At 34.1% G+C, this 17,221-nt stretch overlaps 3 protein-coding genes across 6 annotated transcripts; 2 read left to right on the top strand and 1 right to left on the bottom strand.

The window, feature by feature from the left end:
* Positions 1–2,922: 2,922 nt before the first annotated feature.
* LOC136209839 (peroxidase 64-like) lies at positions 2,923–4,133 on the top strand. Its single transcript, XM_066001436.1, has 4 exons — positions 2,923–3,131; positions 3,217–3,405; positions 3,486–3,648; positions 3,739–4,133. Exons 1-4 carry the CDS (start codon positions 2,925–2,927, stop codon positions 4,131–4,133), a joined length of 954 nt encoding a protein of 317 aa, XP_065857508.1. The 5' UTR covers positions 2,923–2,924.
* Positions 3,253–6,666, bottom strand: LOC136209840 (uncharacterized). 4 transcript variants are annotated; one of them, XR_010677707.1, is made up of 8 exons: positions 6,488–6,666; positions 6,274–6,378; positions 6,121–6,207; positions 5,484–5,534; positions 5,285–5,378; positions 5,084–5,168; positions 4,666–4,959; positions 3,253–3,382 (listed from the first exon to the last, which is right to left on the bottom strand). XR_010677707.1 is itself a non-coding variant. In XM_066001437.1 (7 exons), the coding sequence occupies exons 1-7, from the start codon at positions 6,599–6,601 to the stop codon at positions 4,785–4,787; spliced, it is 711 nt and encodes a 236-aa protein (XP_065857509.1). In that variant the 5' UTR covers positions 6,602–6,666; the 3' UTR covers positions 3,966–4,784. The 4 variants fall into 4 exon arrangements, 1 of the variants encoding a protein (XP_065857509.1); XR_010677706.1 differs by lacking the exon at positions 3,253–3,382 and adding an exon at positions 3,562–3,700; XR_010677705.1 differs by lacking the exon at positions 3,253–3,382 and adding an exon at positions 3,966–4,114.
* Positions 6,667–9,010: 2,344 nt separating this feature from the next.
* On the top strand, positions 9,011–12,454 carry LOC136210012 (uncharacterized). The gene is made up of 5 exons (XM_066001673.1): positions 9,011–9,378; positions 10,899–11,017; positions 11,390–11,447; positions 11,583–11,660; positions 11,847–12,454. Exons 1-5 carry the CDS (start codon positions 9,198–9,200, stop codon positions 12,041–12,043), a joined length of 633 nt encoding a protein of 210 aa, XP_065857745.1. The 5' UTR covers positions 9,011–9,197; the 3' UTR covers positions 12,044–12,454.
* The last annotated feature ends 4,767 nt before the right edge of the window (positions 12,455–17,221 follow it).

The raw sequence follows: 17,221 nt of genomic DNA, 5'->3' as shown, positions 1-17,221 counted from the left end.
AATTAGAGAATACATATTTAATTTTTTTTACATACAATTATTAATAATTAAAAATCGAAATAAAAGATTAACCAATCAAAATAATTGATTAACCGAAAATAAGGGAATATTATATTCTAAAAACTGGAAAATGATTGACCGGTTGAATTTAATTTAATGACTGATTAACCGATCATATATACCGCTAGTAATTTATAATAATACATTTCTTTCAATTAACTTTTCCCCAAGTGAGGTATTTGACACACAAAAAACAACAAATAAAATTATCATAACCACCACATTAAAAACAAAATTAGTTAGTAGATTACAGATGCAGCAATATACCCAAGACCACAAATTTCTGCTTTCTTAGCATTATTATTACTCCTAATATTTTAGTTAACATCAGGAAAGACTATGGAGTAGGAGAATATGTTTGTTGGGTTTGGATTGGGTTAGCTGAATTTTTGTTAAAGATGTCTCCCTACTTTTTCCAGAATTCCTTGTCCAGACGTTACCACCGTCTCAGTCTCATCATATTATATCACAATTATCAACTAAGACTAAGACCCACCATTATAACTAACTAATGTTAATTAGCTTAATACACCATCTCTCTTCTGAACTTATCAAAAAAAAAAAAAAAACTCTCTTGAACTTTCAAATGTTCGATAGTCCCTGAACTGGCCTAAAATGTAATCAATTATCACCCAGTTACAAAAGAGTAAGTTAAACGTGTAAGATATATTGGACGTTATCTTAAAAAAAGTAAAACGACCAAAGTCGGATATGCAAACTAATATTAGAGAATACAAGTTTTACAGTTGAGCAAATAAAAACTTTCTTTTTAATCTATTCTGTGAATTATGTAGTGCAATACATTTTCCGCATGCAACTTTTTTTTTCGAATGATTAATTGATTACATTTTACGCAAATTTAGAAAGCTAACTAAACAGTTTATACAAATTGAGGGGGCAATCAAAATACTTCAAAAATTCGGGAAACCAATCAACCTTTTTAGACAAGTTCAGATAGTAAATGATGTATTAAACCATATTAATTAAAGTTAAGAGCTAAGACTTAAGATATAATAACCTCTACGCTACTATAGCACCTACTTTAATTTGCTTAGTTCTACCAACTCTCCGACATTCCTCATCAAATCATATGCCCCATTTCCTAAATTACATGAATCTTTTGGGGTTTTTCACCTAAAAGTGATGAAAGACCTATGAAGCACGGACACTTCCCCGGGGTCGCCGTGGCCGAGTCGGACTCGCCGGATTCGGGGACTCGGCGGGGACACGGCCGGAGCATCGGACACGGATGGGACACGGGGACACGGCTGGGGACACGGCAAATTATAAAAATAGGAAAAGTTTTAGGGTTTTTTTTTAAATCTTTAAAAATATATGGACCAATTACCAAAAAATCCTATTTTTACTTACCTGTACATCGTAACATCGCGCATTTAGGTCTTCTCCTGCGATTGCAATTTGCTGTCTTCATCATCTGCAATTGCGATTTCTTCTCTTCCTGTTTCTTTTGATTCCGATTTCCTTCTCCTCACTGTTTTTTTTTAATTCGACTTCTCTTCCTGTTTCTTTTGATTCTGATTTCTTCTCCTCTTGTTTCTTTTGCTTCCGATTTCTTCTGTTTCAATTTCTTTTTTAGGGATACCGATTTCTTTTTTTGGGATTTTGATTCTTCTATCTCTTGTTCAGTATCTCCCTTAGAATTTCCTACTTTGTTTAGTCATGGCTTCTTTTTAACTTCAAAAACTGGTATTTTTATAGCTAATATATATAAATTAATTATATAAAATCAAACTGATATTTTTATATCTAATATATAAAAATTAATTATATAAAATTTATCGTGTTCCCGCCGCATCCGTGTCTCATATTTTCTAAAAATGCCGTTTGCCGTGTCCGCATCCGTGTCCGTGCTTCATAGTGAAAGACATAAAGAGGCAAATTTGATTTTATGGTGTAAAGTGCATATTTCACCCACGTCCTAATCCTAATATTTTTAATCAAGATCAATTTTTACCGTTACATTACCGGATATTTAAAAATGCTGGTTTGTCTGTCACATCGAACATTTTAACCATCAATTATGTGTAAAATAGTTAATGTGTTATTAACGCAGTTGCAAAAAAAAAATTCATTAAAATGTTAACTATGTCGAGCACGTATAAGTTAATCACAAAAACATTTATCAAAGTGCCTAAAATGTTTATTATGTTACTAATATAGTTACAATAACCAACAACAAAAAAATATATGAAACTACAGTTTATTGACAAACTTGTTTGGAATGTCCGATATGACAGTCAAAACAGTTTGTTCAAAATTTATATTAGATAGTGGTAAAATTTTAAATTGAACCCTAACGTTTAAGTTGTCAGAGATTAATATAAAATATATGATTGGACCTTAACTATTAGTTTGAGTTATTGGTTAAAATAGTTTCACGTGGTCTAGGATTCGATTCCTGACAGTCTGGAAATTTTAATTTATGTATCGGAATAAAAAAAGCTAGCTAGCTCTTTCCTTAAAGTACTTCATTTTATAATTAAAAACCATATACACCTTTTTCTTTACATGCAATGCAATATTTCATATATGTTGGAAACTAATAAATACAACTTAAAAAATTACTAACAAAGCACCTAACCTGACATCTCGACACAAATTTAAAGCAGTTCAGCAGAACTTTTTTTCTATAGAAAATACGAACAGAAATGAAATGATATTATAACGATTGCTTAAAAACTACTACTCCATTATTTAGATTCTGAATTTCTCAACTAATTCATGTTCTGTGTCAATAACAACTCTTAATCTTATTATATATCCTAACTATATATAGTTTGATGTACTTCATTCATGTTCCCATTCAAGATCAAAGCTAAAGTTAGCAAGAATAATAACATATTATGGCTTCTGCTCTTGCATTATTGGTGAACTTAGTTTTCATATTTTCAGCAGTCTCATCATTAAATGCACTGAGCTTGAATTACTATGCAAAGACATGTCCTAATATCGACTCTGTAGTGACAAATGCGGTCAAGAATGCAATGATGAGAGATAAAACAGTACCTGCAGCTCTGCTTCGGATGCATTTCCACGATTGTTTCATAAGGGTAAGAACGAAGGCAGTATATATATAACTCTGATGCCGCTTTTTGCTTTCAACTAGTTGATTGCTTCTTTGTTCTTGTTTCTCAGGGCTGTGATGCTTCAGTGTTGTTGAACTCCAAAGGAGGCAACAAAGCAGAGAAAGATGGTCCGCCTAATGTTTCTTTGCACGCCTTCTATGTCATTGACAACGCCAAGAAAGCTGTTGAAGCTTTATGCCCTGGGGTGGTTTCTTGTGCCGATATTCTTGCTTTAGCTGCACGGGATGCAGTGACACTTGTAAGATACATGAACATAAATTATTTCCTTGACATTCTGTAAGAACCTTCCCTTACCTTAACTTTTAATTCATCCTGCAGTCTGGAGGACCAACATGGGATGTTCCAAAGGGAAGAAAGGATGGAAGAACATCCAAAGCTAGTGAAACAATACAACTTCCAGGTCCGACATTTAATATCTCCCAGTTGCAACAAAGCTTCTCGCAAAGGGGTCTATCCCTGGATGATCTAGTGGCTCTTTCAGGTAAGAAAAATGCTAAAAGAACCTATTTTGCTACTTTTGCCTTCTCAACTACCTGAAATCAATGACAAGCTTAAAAATGACAATATGCAGGAGGGCATACTCTAGGGTTTTCCCACTGTTCATCTTTCCAAAACAGGATCCACAATTTCAATAAAACTCATGACATAGACCCCACCCTGCACCCGTCATTCGCTGCAAGTGTAAAGGGTATTTGTCCAAAAAATAACAAGGTAAAAAATTCAGGTGCAACAATGGACCCTTCCTCAACAACCTTTGATAACACATATTTCAAGTTGATCCTCCAAGGAAAGGCCCTATTCTCTTCAGACCAAACACTCCTTACTACTTCTGGTACTAAAGATTTGGTTTCCAATTTTGCTAGCTCTCAAAAGACTTTCTACGAGGCTTTTGTCAAATCCATGATCAAAATGAGTAGCATCACAGGTGGCCAGGAGGTCAGGAAGGACTGCAGGGTTGTAAATTAAGGATATCTTATTTATTGCAATCAATTCTAAACTATGAGAAATATAGGTGATCAATCAAGAATGGTCGCTTTGCTTTCTTTCTTTATTTTTATTTTTTTAGATATGAAAACATGCAAAATTGCATCATTAATAACAGTGCGGGTAAGGTACTTTGTACTTGATTGTGATAAAATTGAACCATATTATTAGTTTCTTTATCTTCTGGCTTATGAGACATGAAAATCAACAAGGAACAATTTAGACAATTTATGCAGAAAGCAAACTTTCTCTTGGTACCAACACTCAAAACCTAGACTATGGACATTAATCAGACCATACTCCTCTCTTATGGCTATGAAGAACTTCCATAAATTGCATATTGGTATCCAAACATGTTGGGATTAGCAAAAATGTCTCAATAAAAACATTGCAATATAAATCCTTAGCCAATATCTAGAAATTCAGTTAAACTCCCATATCACCTACTAATCAAATCTCTATTTACAAACAATTGTATTGAGGAAATATGAATAAGCGTCATTGCAGAAATTACCGTTTCAACAAAGTTGAATGTCCTAGATGATAATCTTTCCATGGTAAAGTTGATCTAACGCGACATTGAGAAGCAAAAATGCAATCAGCATGACTCTTTCAGCAGATCCTTGCAGGATGCTAACCCAAGCTATTAGCTAGCTCACTCTGTGAACTATTTAACACAATCTCTACCAATTGAATGTTACCACTTAGCCCAGATACCTTGTAGGATGGCATGAAAGAGAAACCGTCAAGAAGCTTCACACATTTTAATCCCCATTTCACCAGAAGAAATTCAATAAGATGGTGTCCACTGCACATTACCACAATAAGAATAAAAAAGAATAAAGAATCAAATAAAAGAAATTCTCCTGCAAGAGTAAACAAGCTGCAGTACACATGCTACAAGAGTATTTTAAACCCCAAAAAAGAAGTACCTTCGGTTATGATAAGTTGTGATAAATACCGAGCCTGGAGAATTGCGTAGCAGAAATGTCACAGTGGCGAAGAGGTCATCAAAGGCTTCCAACAGAAAAGGCAATGAACTTTTCATTTTCACTCTCAAGTGAAGTTGGGGAAATTATCACATGTTAAGAGGAATAAAAGGGGAATCAAGAATGTTACAGAAATAACTTTACCTCTGGCTTCATAGAGTACATCAGCCCCAAGAACAATTTGAGGGTTTAAACTGAATATAGATTCATCCCAAACTCCCCATGTTAGTCCCAGTACCTACAAGGTAAGAAAAAAAAAAGGTCTCAGAGAAAATCAAAAGTTTAGGTAACTGGTTTCTGAAACGAAATAAAATTATTTATTAATAGCTTCCAATTACTTTACTTTACAGTTCAGCTTATTTAGATCACAGACTTTCTTGATATTGTCCAGGACCTATCATTCCAAAACAAAAATATATTCAGATAGAAGAATAAACAGAAATCCAATTATAGCATCAAGAAAACAGAAATTCAATATAAAAGGGCGGCCCGGTCGCACTACGCGTCCCCGGTGAGCGAGGGTCCGGGGAGGGGTCCCACCACAAGGGTGTACTGGGGCAAGCCTTCCCCTGCCAATTTATTTGGCAAGAGGCCGCTCCTAAGACTCGAACCCGTGACCTCTTGGTCACACGACAACAACGTTTACCGTTGCGCCAAGGCTCAATATAAGACAGGAAAAAAAAAACAGACGCTGCAAATTAAATTGGAAACATGAAGTCAAGTGCCTATTTGAAATGAGCATCAGAATCTCCATAAATTTGCTAAGAAACTCCAGAACATTCAACTTCTAATCAACATGTTGTTCACGACTTCATTGAAAGCTACATGATGTCTAATGAAGAAAAGAACCACGAAATTTGGTCGACTAAATTATTTATATTATATATGAACGTAATTGCAACTATTTGAACAGCTTACAAAATTTAGCAAACGACAGTGTAAGAAAACGGAAAAATCAAAATGTAGATAATCAGTAATACCTCGAATCTATTGGAGTCATCAGTGAGAGTAACCTCCGCACCCAACTTTGCAGCCGTCAATCCAGGCAAAGACGTTCCGGCACCGAGCTTGAAACCGAAATCACATAAGAGTCGAAGTATATAAACATTAAAACAGAACCAGATAAATAATACCTCAATTACGCCTGTGCCTAGAAACCGCTCTCTCTGCTGCCAAACGTACTCGGCGAGTATTACACTACAAGGCCACACAAATAATCCGTACTCTTCCTTCATATTCTGTTAAGGGAGGAAAAAAAACAAGGAAAATCGAAGAAACTCTGTAATTTTTCATTTTCATGGCTCAATTTTAACCTTCAAATTAGAGGTGGAGAAGATCATGAAGCACCTCAATTATAGAGATAGAGAAAGCAGGGTTTTCCAGGTGGTCGCCGAAAAAATGACGAGATAACGTCGACATATTCCGCTGAGACGGTTCTTTATCGTCGTTTTTGGGTTTCATAGTGACCAAATTCTCAACACTGGAGTAGGGGTGTGGAGTATGGAGGCAGGACAGGCATCCAAAGAGGGAAAATTACAAAAAATTAAAAATGAATTAATAATACAAAATGAATACACAATTATATATTTTGAATTATTATAGTTAATAGTTATATTGCAACTATATATATATATGATATATTTTTCATATTAATTTAATTATATCTAAAAAATTTAAAAATATTATATATTCCGTGCAACGCACGGGTGCAAGACTAGTTATGGTCTAATGCTTCTGAGCCTTTTTAATTTGTCCAAATTGATCATTTTATCTCTCAACTCATTGAATATACTATTTACCCATTTAACTCTATAAAAGTAGTATTTATCACCTCCAATTTGTCCACTCTAACTCATAGAATGTTCTATTTATCATCTAACTCCATAAAAGTGGTATTTCTCATCCATCCATTTTCATTCTCGAAGGTTAGAATTGACCAGTGTAAGAGACGCGCTTAAAGTCTGACTTTCGATGAGTTTGAGGGGTAAAATGATCAATTTGGACAAGTTGGGAGTGAGAAATACCACTTTTATAGAGTTAACGAAGTAAATAAAACATTCGATGAATTGAGAGATGAAATAACCAATTTGGACAAGTTAAGGAAGTTAGGGAGCATTGGGTCGTAAATTATTTATCCTTTCTAAAAAATGATCTAAGAGTGAATCTCGATTAAAAAAATATTTAGGGGCGAATCATGTTTTGGGCAAATTTAAGTGGATTGCTATTTACCGCTTCAAATTACTTATCACCGCCTCTTTTTGGACACTTTTGCCATTTTCATTTTTTAAACTCAAAAACTGAAATTCTCTCAAATTTCTTCGAAATTCAAAAACCCGAACAACATTTATTGGGCTTAAACACGGTAAAGGAAAAAGACTAATAATTCACCGGATAAGTATTTTTATTTGAAAATCGAATTGAAAACACGAGTTTCATCTCCGGATTCAGAGAAAAAATTCATCCAAAATGTACTAAACGGGTGTGTCACCCTATTTCGCCTTGGTAGAAACGGATGAACTATCCGTTTCTACCTAGGCGGAAACGGGTGGATCACCCGTTGGTTTTGCTATTCGCCGTCCCCAAATTACTTATCACCGTCCCTATTGGACATTTTCGCCCTTTTCATTTTTCCATTCAAAAATTTAATATCCTCTCTCTCCCGAGTCAAAAATTGGATTTATGAAAAATGGACCCGAGAACGTCGAGGAAATCGAATAACTACAGTTTCTATTTACACTAATTGAAATTCGTCTCCAAAAACTAATCGATCCAATCAATATATGGAAAAAAAATTCATCCAAAATGTGCTAAACGGCTGATTCACACCTATCCGTTTCTGCCTAGACGGAAACGGATGGAACACTCGTTTCTACCATGGCATAAATAGGTGGATCACCCATTTCTGCCATGACGGAAATGGGTGGATCATCCATTTCTGCCATGATAGTCGGGAATTATTATTCAATGTTTGGTACGTGGGACAGAGATATGAATAAAATAATACATTTTACTATTTTAACCTTATTTAAACTATATAACATTAATTTGAGGGATAAGATGGACTTTTCCATCCTATTAAAATTGGAGGAACTTATCTCACCTCCTTATACCACCCTCCTCCTGGGTATAGGATTTGAGGGATAAGAGGGTTATCCCTCATCTGTTTCACTCTTCTATTTCCCAAACAAACATGTGATAACTTATCTCGTGTTTTTTATCCTTATCTCACCTTCTATATCCCTTCTAACAAATATCTCGTTATCTTTATCTTTATCCCAATAGAATACCAAACGTCCGTGAACTTATTTAAAGTGATATATATTTTAATTTGTCTAAATTTGTAAAAAAATTCAAAACTTAAAAAATAAAAATCTAATTTATTACTCTAAAATCTTTCAAACAAATTAAGTTTTTATTTTTTTTATTTTTATGATGTTTTTATAGATTTAAAGATTTGATCATCATACTTTAAAAGACGAGACATTATATAAGTTTGGACAGTAGCGTTCACCAAAAACCTTCCATCATAAAATTATAATGAGCCTATATCTAACGGTGAATAACCAAATTTATTTGGTTACTCAGGTTCCAGGTCAACACTGATGTGAATTTGGATAAGTTCAGAGTACAACTGAGTTACTGTTACCTCCTTTCAACCACCGTCTAACAACAGGTTCCAATTGCTGGTTTTACAATATAATAAGGACTTAATTGATAATTGGAAGAAGAGATTAAGGACTTAATTAACTTCTAAAGTATAGAATAGGGTCTAAATTAGGTTTAGGCCTAGCAGTTAAGACAAAGCCAAAACGGGGGTTCTAGAGTACAAAACTGATGAATAAACTGCGCCGTCCGATAGACTTTCATCATCAAATCACAATCGAATCGAACGGCAGCATCTCAAACACGTAGCAACCAATGACGTAATCATCTCTTCACTTCTCTACACAGGATTGAAGCTTTTGCTCTCACTCTGCGCTTTCTGGAATCAACGATCATCCTCTTCCTTTTCCTTCGTTTCGGTTTTTCTCTGGCTTGATTGCTACTTACTTTAGCCATGGCTTTTGCTCATTACTTGCTAGCTGTTCCCGTCGAGACTTCAGCTCACCCGAAAACTTCGATCCCCCACTCTTCTACTTCTTCTGAGTCGCCGTCTTTATCTTTCTCTGCGCCTATTGCTCGCTCTAAGTTCGGAAAACTATCTATCTTTTCCAAACTCCGAAGAATCGGACATAGAGGTAATTTCTTTTATTCTTTCTAGTTCAATAGTTAATTCAATGTCTTGAACCTTTTCTTTTGTACATCATTTGTTAGGTTTTGCTTCTGTAAAATTCATTGATCTGATGCATTTTATTATGACTGACTGGAAATTATGGATGTTACTCTATGGTTGTTTTCATTGAATTTTATGATGAATTCTTCACTGGGAAATAGCTTTAGCTCCGGGGTTTGTTGATTTGATTTGATGTTTAATTTTGGTTTAATACATCAGTAGCCCCTTAACTTGCCCAAAAATTTGATTTGCTCCCTGAACTTCAAAAGTATCTAGTTGGCTTCTTTAAACTGCTTAAAGTGAACTATTAACCACTTTAAAGTGAAGTATTGGCCTTTTGAAGTGGCTTAGACTTGAATAAAGTGATATATTTTTCTATTTGTCAAAGTTCACTTTTGTGGAGGAGCTAATTTAGTACTCGCATACAAAACAACACAATTTCAGTCCAAACCTTTAACAAATGGTATGTTAAAGGTCTAGTTAACAGAAATTGACACATCAGATGTTGGTACATTTAACTTTTTACACCTAGGCGCCACATTACACTTCCATTTGATTCACATGGTGTTATTTAAAGGTCTCATTAACAGAAATTGACACATAAAATGTTGGTACGGTTAACCTTTTACACCTAGGCGCCACATCACACTTCCACCCGGGTCACATGGCATGATAATATATAATATAATGCGGCCCGGTGCACTACGCGTCCCCGCTAAGCGAGGGTCCGGGGAGGGATCCCACCACAAGGGTGTGCTGGGGGCAAGTCTTTCCTTGCCAATTTTTTTGGCAAGAGGCCGCTCCTAAGACTCGAACCCGTGACCTCTCGATCACACGACAACAACGTTTACCGTTGCGCCAAGGCTCGCCCTCTTCACATGGCATGATACAACCCAAAAAATAGCACGTAAAGCACGTGATTTCCTTAATTCCAAGACCCTTTCTATAAACGTGATTTCCACTCTGGAATGGAAGAAGATGAAAGCGTAGGGTTCAATCACGATTTGGGAATTTGGACTGTGCAGATGGAATTCACGGTTTGGGAGACAGGTTTTTGGAATTAAAGAAGTCACTTGCTATTTTCTTGCCACGTGGGTTAAGGTGGAAGCATGATGTGGTGACTATGTGTGAAAGGGTGAATGGCACAATCATTTGATGCCTCAATTTGTGCTAGTGAGACTTTTAGGTGCGCTATTTGATAAACGTTGGGACTGAAATCGTACTGTTTTGTACTTGGGGGCTAAATCATACCGGAATATGTTGAATATTGCGTTGGTTGGTAAAAAAAAGTTATTCTGCCTGTCTGGAGTCATCTGTGTGTGATATGTTGAATATTGCTTCATATTCCCAAAGTTGACTCTTTGCTGGTTTAGTTTTTGTTGATGAAACAAAATGTTATTAACAGTCAAAGTGAGCCTTTTTTTTATTATATTTTTCTTGTTCATGACTGGTAATTTGGTGTGTTTATGCTTGAGTTGTTATCAGCTAAGGCTAAGCCACAAGAACCTGAAGTCAGTTTAGCAGCAGATGCCTTTACTCATTTCAAGCATCTGCTTCTGCCGATCACGGACAGGAACCCTTATCTTTCTGAGGGAACTAGACAGGTGACCTTTCTTTGAGGCACCTTAATATGCTTACCCCTTTTTTTGTGTTATTTTCCTGTTAGTGTAATAATGTCTTGTTGACCTGTTTCATGTATGTTTTCAACCTTCATGATGTTGTGCCCTCTTGAGCCTCAGAACGTGGCAAGTCCGGTTTGACATATTAATGGCTAGCTTTTTATTGACATTTTTTAGTCGCTACTGTTAGTCTTAATATTGCTTGATCAACATTGTTACATCAGTACTACTTTAGGCGGATGTTGTAGTTCAAGTCAAAATTGCATCACTCCTAGCTCTGCAGTTGCTGACATATTTATGATGTAGTTAAGCGGCGATACTTATTTTACTCATTTGTAATTGTTAATTACTTGACAGGCCGCTGCTACCACTGCTGCATTGGGAAAGAAATACGGTGCTGATATAACTGTTGTCTGTAAGTAAGCACATTGGTCTATGCTACGTAATTTCTATTTTGCAAGCGAAAGTATAGGTTTGGGGCTTTGTGTTATCTTATAAAATCTTTCTAATGCAATACTTCATGGAATATGGAACTTTACGTTTTTTGCAGTTATTGATGAAAGGGAGAAAGAATCATTGCCGGAGCATGAAACTCAAATGTCTAGCATCCGCTGGCATCTCTCTGAAGGTAGTACGCCATCTGGTCTTTACAATTTCCGTAGTTCTTCAAAATCGAATGATCAGTAATACACATGTGCATCCTACACATGAACACATTCGTTCCCCGATCATTCTGATTTTTGTGCATTGAGACCCTGATCATTTATTTTCATGAATTAAGTTGCTGATAAATGTTTTCGGAAACGTATAATAGGCGGATTCCAGGAATTCAAGTTGCTAGAGCGGCTCGGTGAAGGGAGCAGCAAGCCTACAGCAATCATTGGTGAGGTTGCTGATGATCTAAACTTGGATTTGGTAATCATAAGCATGGAAGCAATTCATTCCAAGCATGTTGATGCTAACTTGCTAGCAGAATTCATCCCTTGCCCCGTCTTACTTTTACCATTGTAAAAATCCATCCATTTCTCTAGAGCGAAACCATTGTCAAGCTCGTTAAATTCATCGGTATGGCTTCGGTTTTCATAGTATGGGGCTGGATTTCTGTTTTCTACCTGATCCATTGAAAATGTTGTGCTTTTATCTTTTCTATTTGGATTAGTGTTGTGAGAGTTGTCGATGAGCTATGAATTATACAGTTCGTTATATCCAGGATGAAGATAGAATAGCATAAAAGAGGAGTAGGATTAGCAAACTGGGATTTGGATTGAATTGAACTGATATAGCAGATCAATTGGTGTTTGTTTAGGTAAATAATTTATTTATTTTCGGGTTTAGAATTGCGTGTAGAGTGGTTTTGTTTTGTTAAAATTCAATTTCTTAGATCATTTCCAACCCATTAATCAAATAGTTGATTTTTTCGTACACCAATTTTTTTTAGTTGATATAGTACAAACTTCTCAAACCCATTACTCTGTTTTAAACTCCAAAAATATATATAATATTTTGTTATTGTTCTATTAATTTTCACTTACTATTTGTATGCTTTTTATTATCAAACGACATACCTTTTCTACCATTTTTTTGTAAAAAAATAAAATTTATACTTAATAAATTCGGAAAGAAAATGCCATTCCTTTGATGAGAAATAAAAAGGAATATCGAAAATTCAACTAGCTAAAGCTGAAGTAGCTATTTTCGAAGTAACAGAAAGAAAAGTAACGACTGGAGTGGGAGAGTTAGAGTTAGAGTCGAAAGCCCCGTATATTTCTGAGTCTAGTTGAGAGCTTGACCCCCTTAACTTCCTGTTTAGATCTTCATTATTTCTAATTTAATTTGTAATAATTAAAAAAAATTGATGAGTAAAATTAGGCCATGTTTCATAACAATAAAAATCACTTAAATTAAATTAAACACTTTTTTAGTTTAAGTGTGTTTGATAATACAGTTATTAACCACTTAAATTATTCAATTAAGCTACATATCACTTATTCTGTTAAGTCAAAATATTTAACTTAAAATTTTAAGTCAAACATTATCAACTAATATTTTAATATTAAGTATTTATTTTTAATATTTATCAAACACTTATATCATTTAATAATTTCAGCACTTCTAATATTCAACTCTTAAAATTCAGTACTTAATTTTCAGTTTTATCAAACGATACCTTAGACTTGTCCACGGGCTCGGATATCCATCTGGTCCGTCTAAGCTCGTGTCCCTTGGACTGGGCTTGGACAGTATAAACTAAGTTTAGGTCCAGTCTGGTCCATGTCCGCTAAAGACTGTCAATTTTTTGGACGGGTTTGGAATTGATTAAAATAGCACAGCCGGTTCAACTTGGTCTGCCTATTAATATTAACTAATTAATTTATACATTTATATATTAAATATTTACTTTTAAATATAAATTTTATTTTTTATAATTAAAAATTATGTATATATATTTAGGTGGATTTATATGAGTTGGGTTTGAGATTTGATTTTTAAGCTTAATCCGAGTCCGTCTAAATTTATAGCGAGTTGGGCTAGGTTTGGACTGAGTACTTTTACCTAAAAGCCCGATAGGTTCGGTCCGAGCCTAATCCGGTCCGGTTCATGGTCGGGTCTAAGTAAATTTAATAATTGAATTATTATTATTATTTAATAAAAATATTGTAAATTATAATTGCTTTAAAGTTAGACCAAAAAAATTGAAATAATTATTGAATCTCTTCAAAAGAAAAAGAACTATATATATATATATATGATCTAAAAATAATTAAATTTATAAAAAAAACAATAATCATTGTACCAAAATGATGTAATAAATTTGTAGTGGGTTCGAGAGTATATTTCTGCAAATTTGTTCATCCTATTTTGCATTAAGGTCAGAGATGACTTCAGTTTAAACTTTAATTTTTTCTATTTCTTTCAAACTCTATCGTCCATCTGTTTCATATTACATGTCTTTTTAGAGAAAGATACAAAAATTAAGGATATATTAGAAAAAAGATATTGTTACCCCTATTTATTGATTCCAATATTTATTTATTCTAAAATAAGTCCATTATTCTAATTAATTTTAATAAACCCACGTTTTATAGCAAAAAAAAAAAATGACGACTTAACGTGTACTAATCATATAAAATGACAGGTAATATGAAACAAAAAAGAATCATTAGAAAGACATGTAATATGAAACGGATGTAGTATAAAAAACAATTTCCAATATTTCTTTTCTCTTCCTTCTGCATGCGTCTTCTTCTCTTCCTCTTGTACGCATACTCAGTCCGTTAAACTTCATCTTTGTTGGCCATGGCTGGAGGGGCTCCCATTACCCCCACTATAGATCCGTCCCTAATTACAATGAGACAGTATATATCCATGAACCATCTTAAAAAATAAAATTAATATAAAATGAATAAAAATTTAATAAATGCAATAAAAAAACGTGTTCTTCATGGACATATACAAACAAGAAACTGAACTACAATTTAATGAAACTTAAAAAATAAATCAATTATGAAGTAAAGAGGAACACAAACGTCAATTCAGAAATTAACCGAATAATATTAATGAAATCGAAACCAAGTTGTTAGTCGAAATCAGCAAAAAAAAAATGATGAATTTTCCGGCCACCACGATGAATTTCCGACCACCGCGATAAATTTTCCGATGAATTCTCCAATATATTTTCCAGATTAATCTGTCTTGAAGATGAAGGCTAATGAAGAAGAATGAGTAATTATAAAGAGAGAGAAAAATGCAATTCACAAGATAAGTCATTTATTATAACTTTTAATTACGTTAAATGATCACACTATTGGATCAAAATCAATGGTTGAGATTTTGGTTCCATTTAGGGTCTGCAATAAAAGGAAAAAAAAGGGTAAATTACACCCATGGCCACTGAACTTTACCCATTTTCACATTATGGCCACTGAACTTCATTTCTTCCTGGTATGGCCACTGAATTTTACACTTTTTAATACCGGTGGCCACTCAATTTTAACTAACTTCTCAAAATGACCGTTAACGATCGTTAACGGCCTCAAAATGAAAATATTCAAGAATTAAAGTTGTTCAGAACGATATTTACTATGAAACCACATTTTTTATTTTCGAAAATCACATTTTTTGGAGCTTTCTCTCTCTAAAAATTCATTTTCTCTCCCCTAACCAAACAACACTCAAATGACCTCAAAACGAAAAATTTCAAGAATTAAAGTTCCTTAGAATATCATTAACTCTTTGGATTTTTTTTATTTTTAACCGCCAACGGTCGTTTTGAGACGTTAAGTGGCCACCGGTGTTAAAAAGCGTAAAGTTCAGTGGCCATACCGGGAAGAAATGAAGTTCAGTGGCCATAATATGAAAATGGGTAAAGTTCAGTGGCCATGGGTGTAATTTACCCGGAAAAAAAAAGGATGTGAATAAGAGAATGGATGAGGAAGATGATGTCAGTGTTGATGTCATCGGAGGAGAGAGGAACTTGTTTTATGTCTTTTCTTTAAAATGCATTTTTCTGACTTTCCCAACCTCGTTTTTCAAAAATTTTTATACCGTTGGACTCGTCTTAATTAGACGGTCATTTTAAGATCTCAGAAGCTCAGGTAAAAAAAATTCCGGTGAACGGAATCCGGCAATCATCTGGGTGTTTTTTCTGTGAGAAAAAAAATGCCCAGAAAATGTAAAACATCATTCTAAGAAACTTTAATTCTTGACTCGAAGTGAGATTCCTTACGATTTAGTCTCAATAAATTGTTGTATGTAAAATAGATAAAATTAAAGAAAATGATTTATTGGGACTAAACTGTAAGGAATCTCGCTACGACCCAACAATATAAGTATTTTATTGGAATAATATAACAATTCTGCTGGAACAATACAAGTATTTTGTTGAAACAATATAACTATTCTGTTGGAAAAATTGGTACACTGATTTGAAACAATTATTACACAGATTTATTCTGTTGTAAGAATATAAGAATTAATCCCGTTGGAACAATTGGTATACTGAGTTGGAGCAATTGGTATACTGATTTGGAACGATTGGTACACTGATTTATTCTATTGGAACAATATAAGTATTATGTTGGAACAAACGGTAAACTAATTTGGAACAATTTCGTACACTGTCGGAACAATATAAGTATTCTGTTGGAATAATTTAAGAATTCCATTTGAACAATATAATTATTTTGTTGGAACAATGGATACACTGATTTGAAACAATTGATACACTAATTAAAACAATTTGTACACTGATTTAGAACAACGTGCTGACATCCAGCAGTATGTGCTTGTTTTTCCAACACATAGTGCTGAAAGGTATGACAAAAAAATATGCCCAGAAAATTATTAAAAAATTTCAAAACATGTAAAACATCATTTTAAGAAACTTTAATTCTTGACTCAAAATGAGATTCCTTACGGCGTTGACCCAATAAATTGTTGAAACATGTAAAATCTATAAAATTAAGAAAAAAGTTTTATTGGGACTAAACTGTAAGAAATCCCGTGTTGAAAGGTATGACAAAAAACGTGCCCAAAAAATTATCAAAAAATTTCAAAACATGATAAACATCATTTTAAGAAACTTTAATTCTTGGCTCAAAGCGAAATTCTTTACGGTTTTGACCCAATAAATTGTTGAAGCATGTAAAATGGATAAAATTAAAGAAAAAGTTTTATTGGAACTAAACCGCAAGAAATCCCGCCTCTACACAAGAATTAAAGTTTGAGAATTTTCTGGGCACTTTTATTGGGACTTGTTTGAGAATTTTCTGAGCACTTTTTTTTTCTCGCCGGAAAACGCTCACCTAATCACCGAATTCCGTTCACCGATTTTTTTACCTGAGCTTCAGAGATCTCAAAACGACTGTCTAATTTAGACGAGTCTAACAGTATAAATTTTTTTGAAAAACGAGGTTAGAAAGGTCGGAAAAATGTATTTTAAAGAAAATAAATAAAACAATTTTCTCTCTCCTGTGATGACATCAGCGCTGACATCATCATCATCCTTGTGTTTACACTCCAAATTACTTACCACTGATCCAATTACTTTCCTTGTGTGATATGTGCCGCGCTGATTAATATACCATCGCACTGTAGCTTTCATTGTTTAATATTTGACGCATGCACTTATTAATATTGATTAAATATGTATATTAATGAATTATTAATAGAAAAAAAAAGAAATGTGCA

This window comes from Euphorbia lathyris, chromosome 10 (assembly GCF_963576675.1).
Source record: "Euphorbia lathyris chromosome 10, ddEupLath1.1, whole genome shotgun sequence".
Taxonomy (NCBI): Eukaryota; Viridiplantae; Streptophyta; class Magnoliopsida; order Malpighiales; family Euphorbiaceae; genus Euphorbia; species Euphorbia lathyris.
This window is presented reverse-complemented; position numbering and strand designations above follow the sequence as displayed.

Excerpts from the sequence above, each read along its gene's own strand:
- LOC136209839 (XM_066001436.1), top strand. The coding sequence starts at position 2,925 with ATGGCTTCTGCTCTTGCATTATTGGTGAACTTAGTTTTCATATTTTCA. Across the intron at positions 3,132-3,216 it reads TCCACGATTGTTTCATAAGG|GGCTGTGATGCTTCAGTGTT; the intron begins GTAAGAACGAAG and ends CTTGTTTCTCAG. Across the intron at positions 3,406-3,485 it reads CACGGGATGCAGTGACACTT|TCTGGAGGACCAACATGGGA; the intron begins GTAAGATACATG and ends TTCATCCTGCAG.
- LOC136209840 (XM_066001437.1), bottom strand. The coding sequence starts at position 6,601 with ATGAAACCCAAAAACGACGATAAAGAACCGTCTCAGCGGAATATGTCG. Across the intron at positions 6,379-6,487 it reads TCTCTATCTCTATAATTGAG|AATATGAAGGAAGAGTACGG; the intron begins GTGCTTCATGAT and ends CTCCCTTAACAG. Across the intron at positions 5,379-5,483 it reads TAAATAAGCTGAACTGTAAA|GTACTGGGACTAACATGGGG; the intron begins GTAAAGTAATTG and ends CTTACCTTGTAG.
- LOC136210012 (XM_066001673.1), top strand. The coding sequence starts at position 9,198 with ATGGCTTTTGCTCATTACTTGCTAGCTGTTCCCGTCGAGACTTCAGCT. Across the intron at positions 9,379-10,898 it reads CCGAAGAATCGGACATAGAG|CTAAGGCTAAGCCACAAGAA; the intron begins GTAATTTCTTTT and ends AGTTGTTATCAG. Across the intron at positions 11,448-11,582 it reads TGCTGATATAACTGTTGTCT|TTATTGATGAAAGGGAGAAA; the intron begins GTAAGTAAGCAC and ends CGTTTTTTGCAG.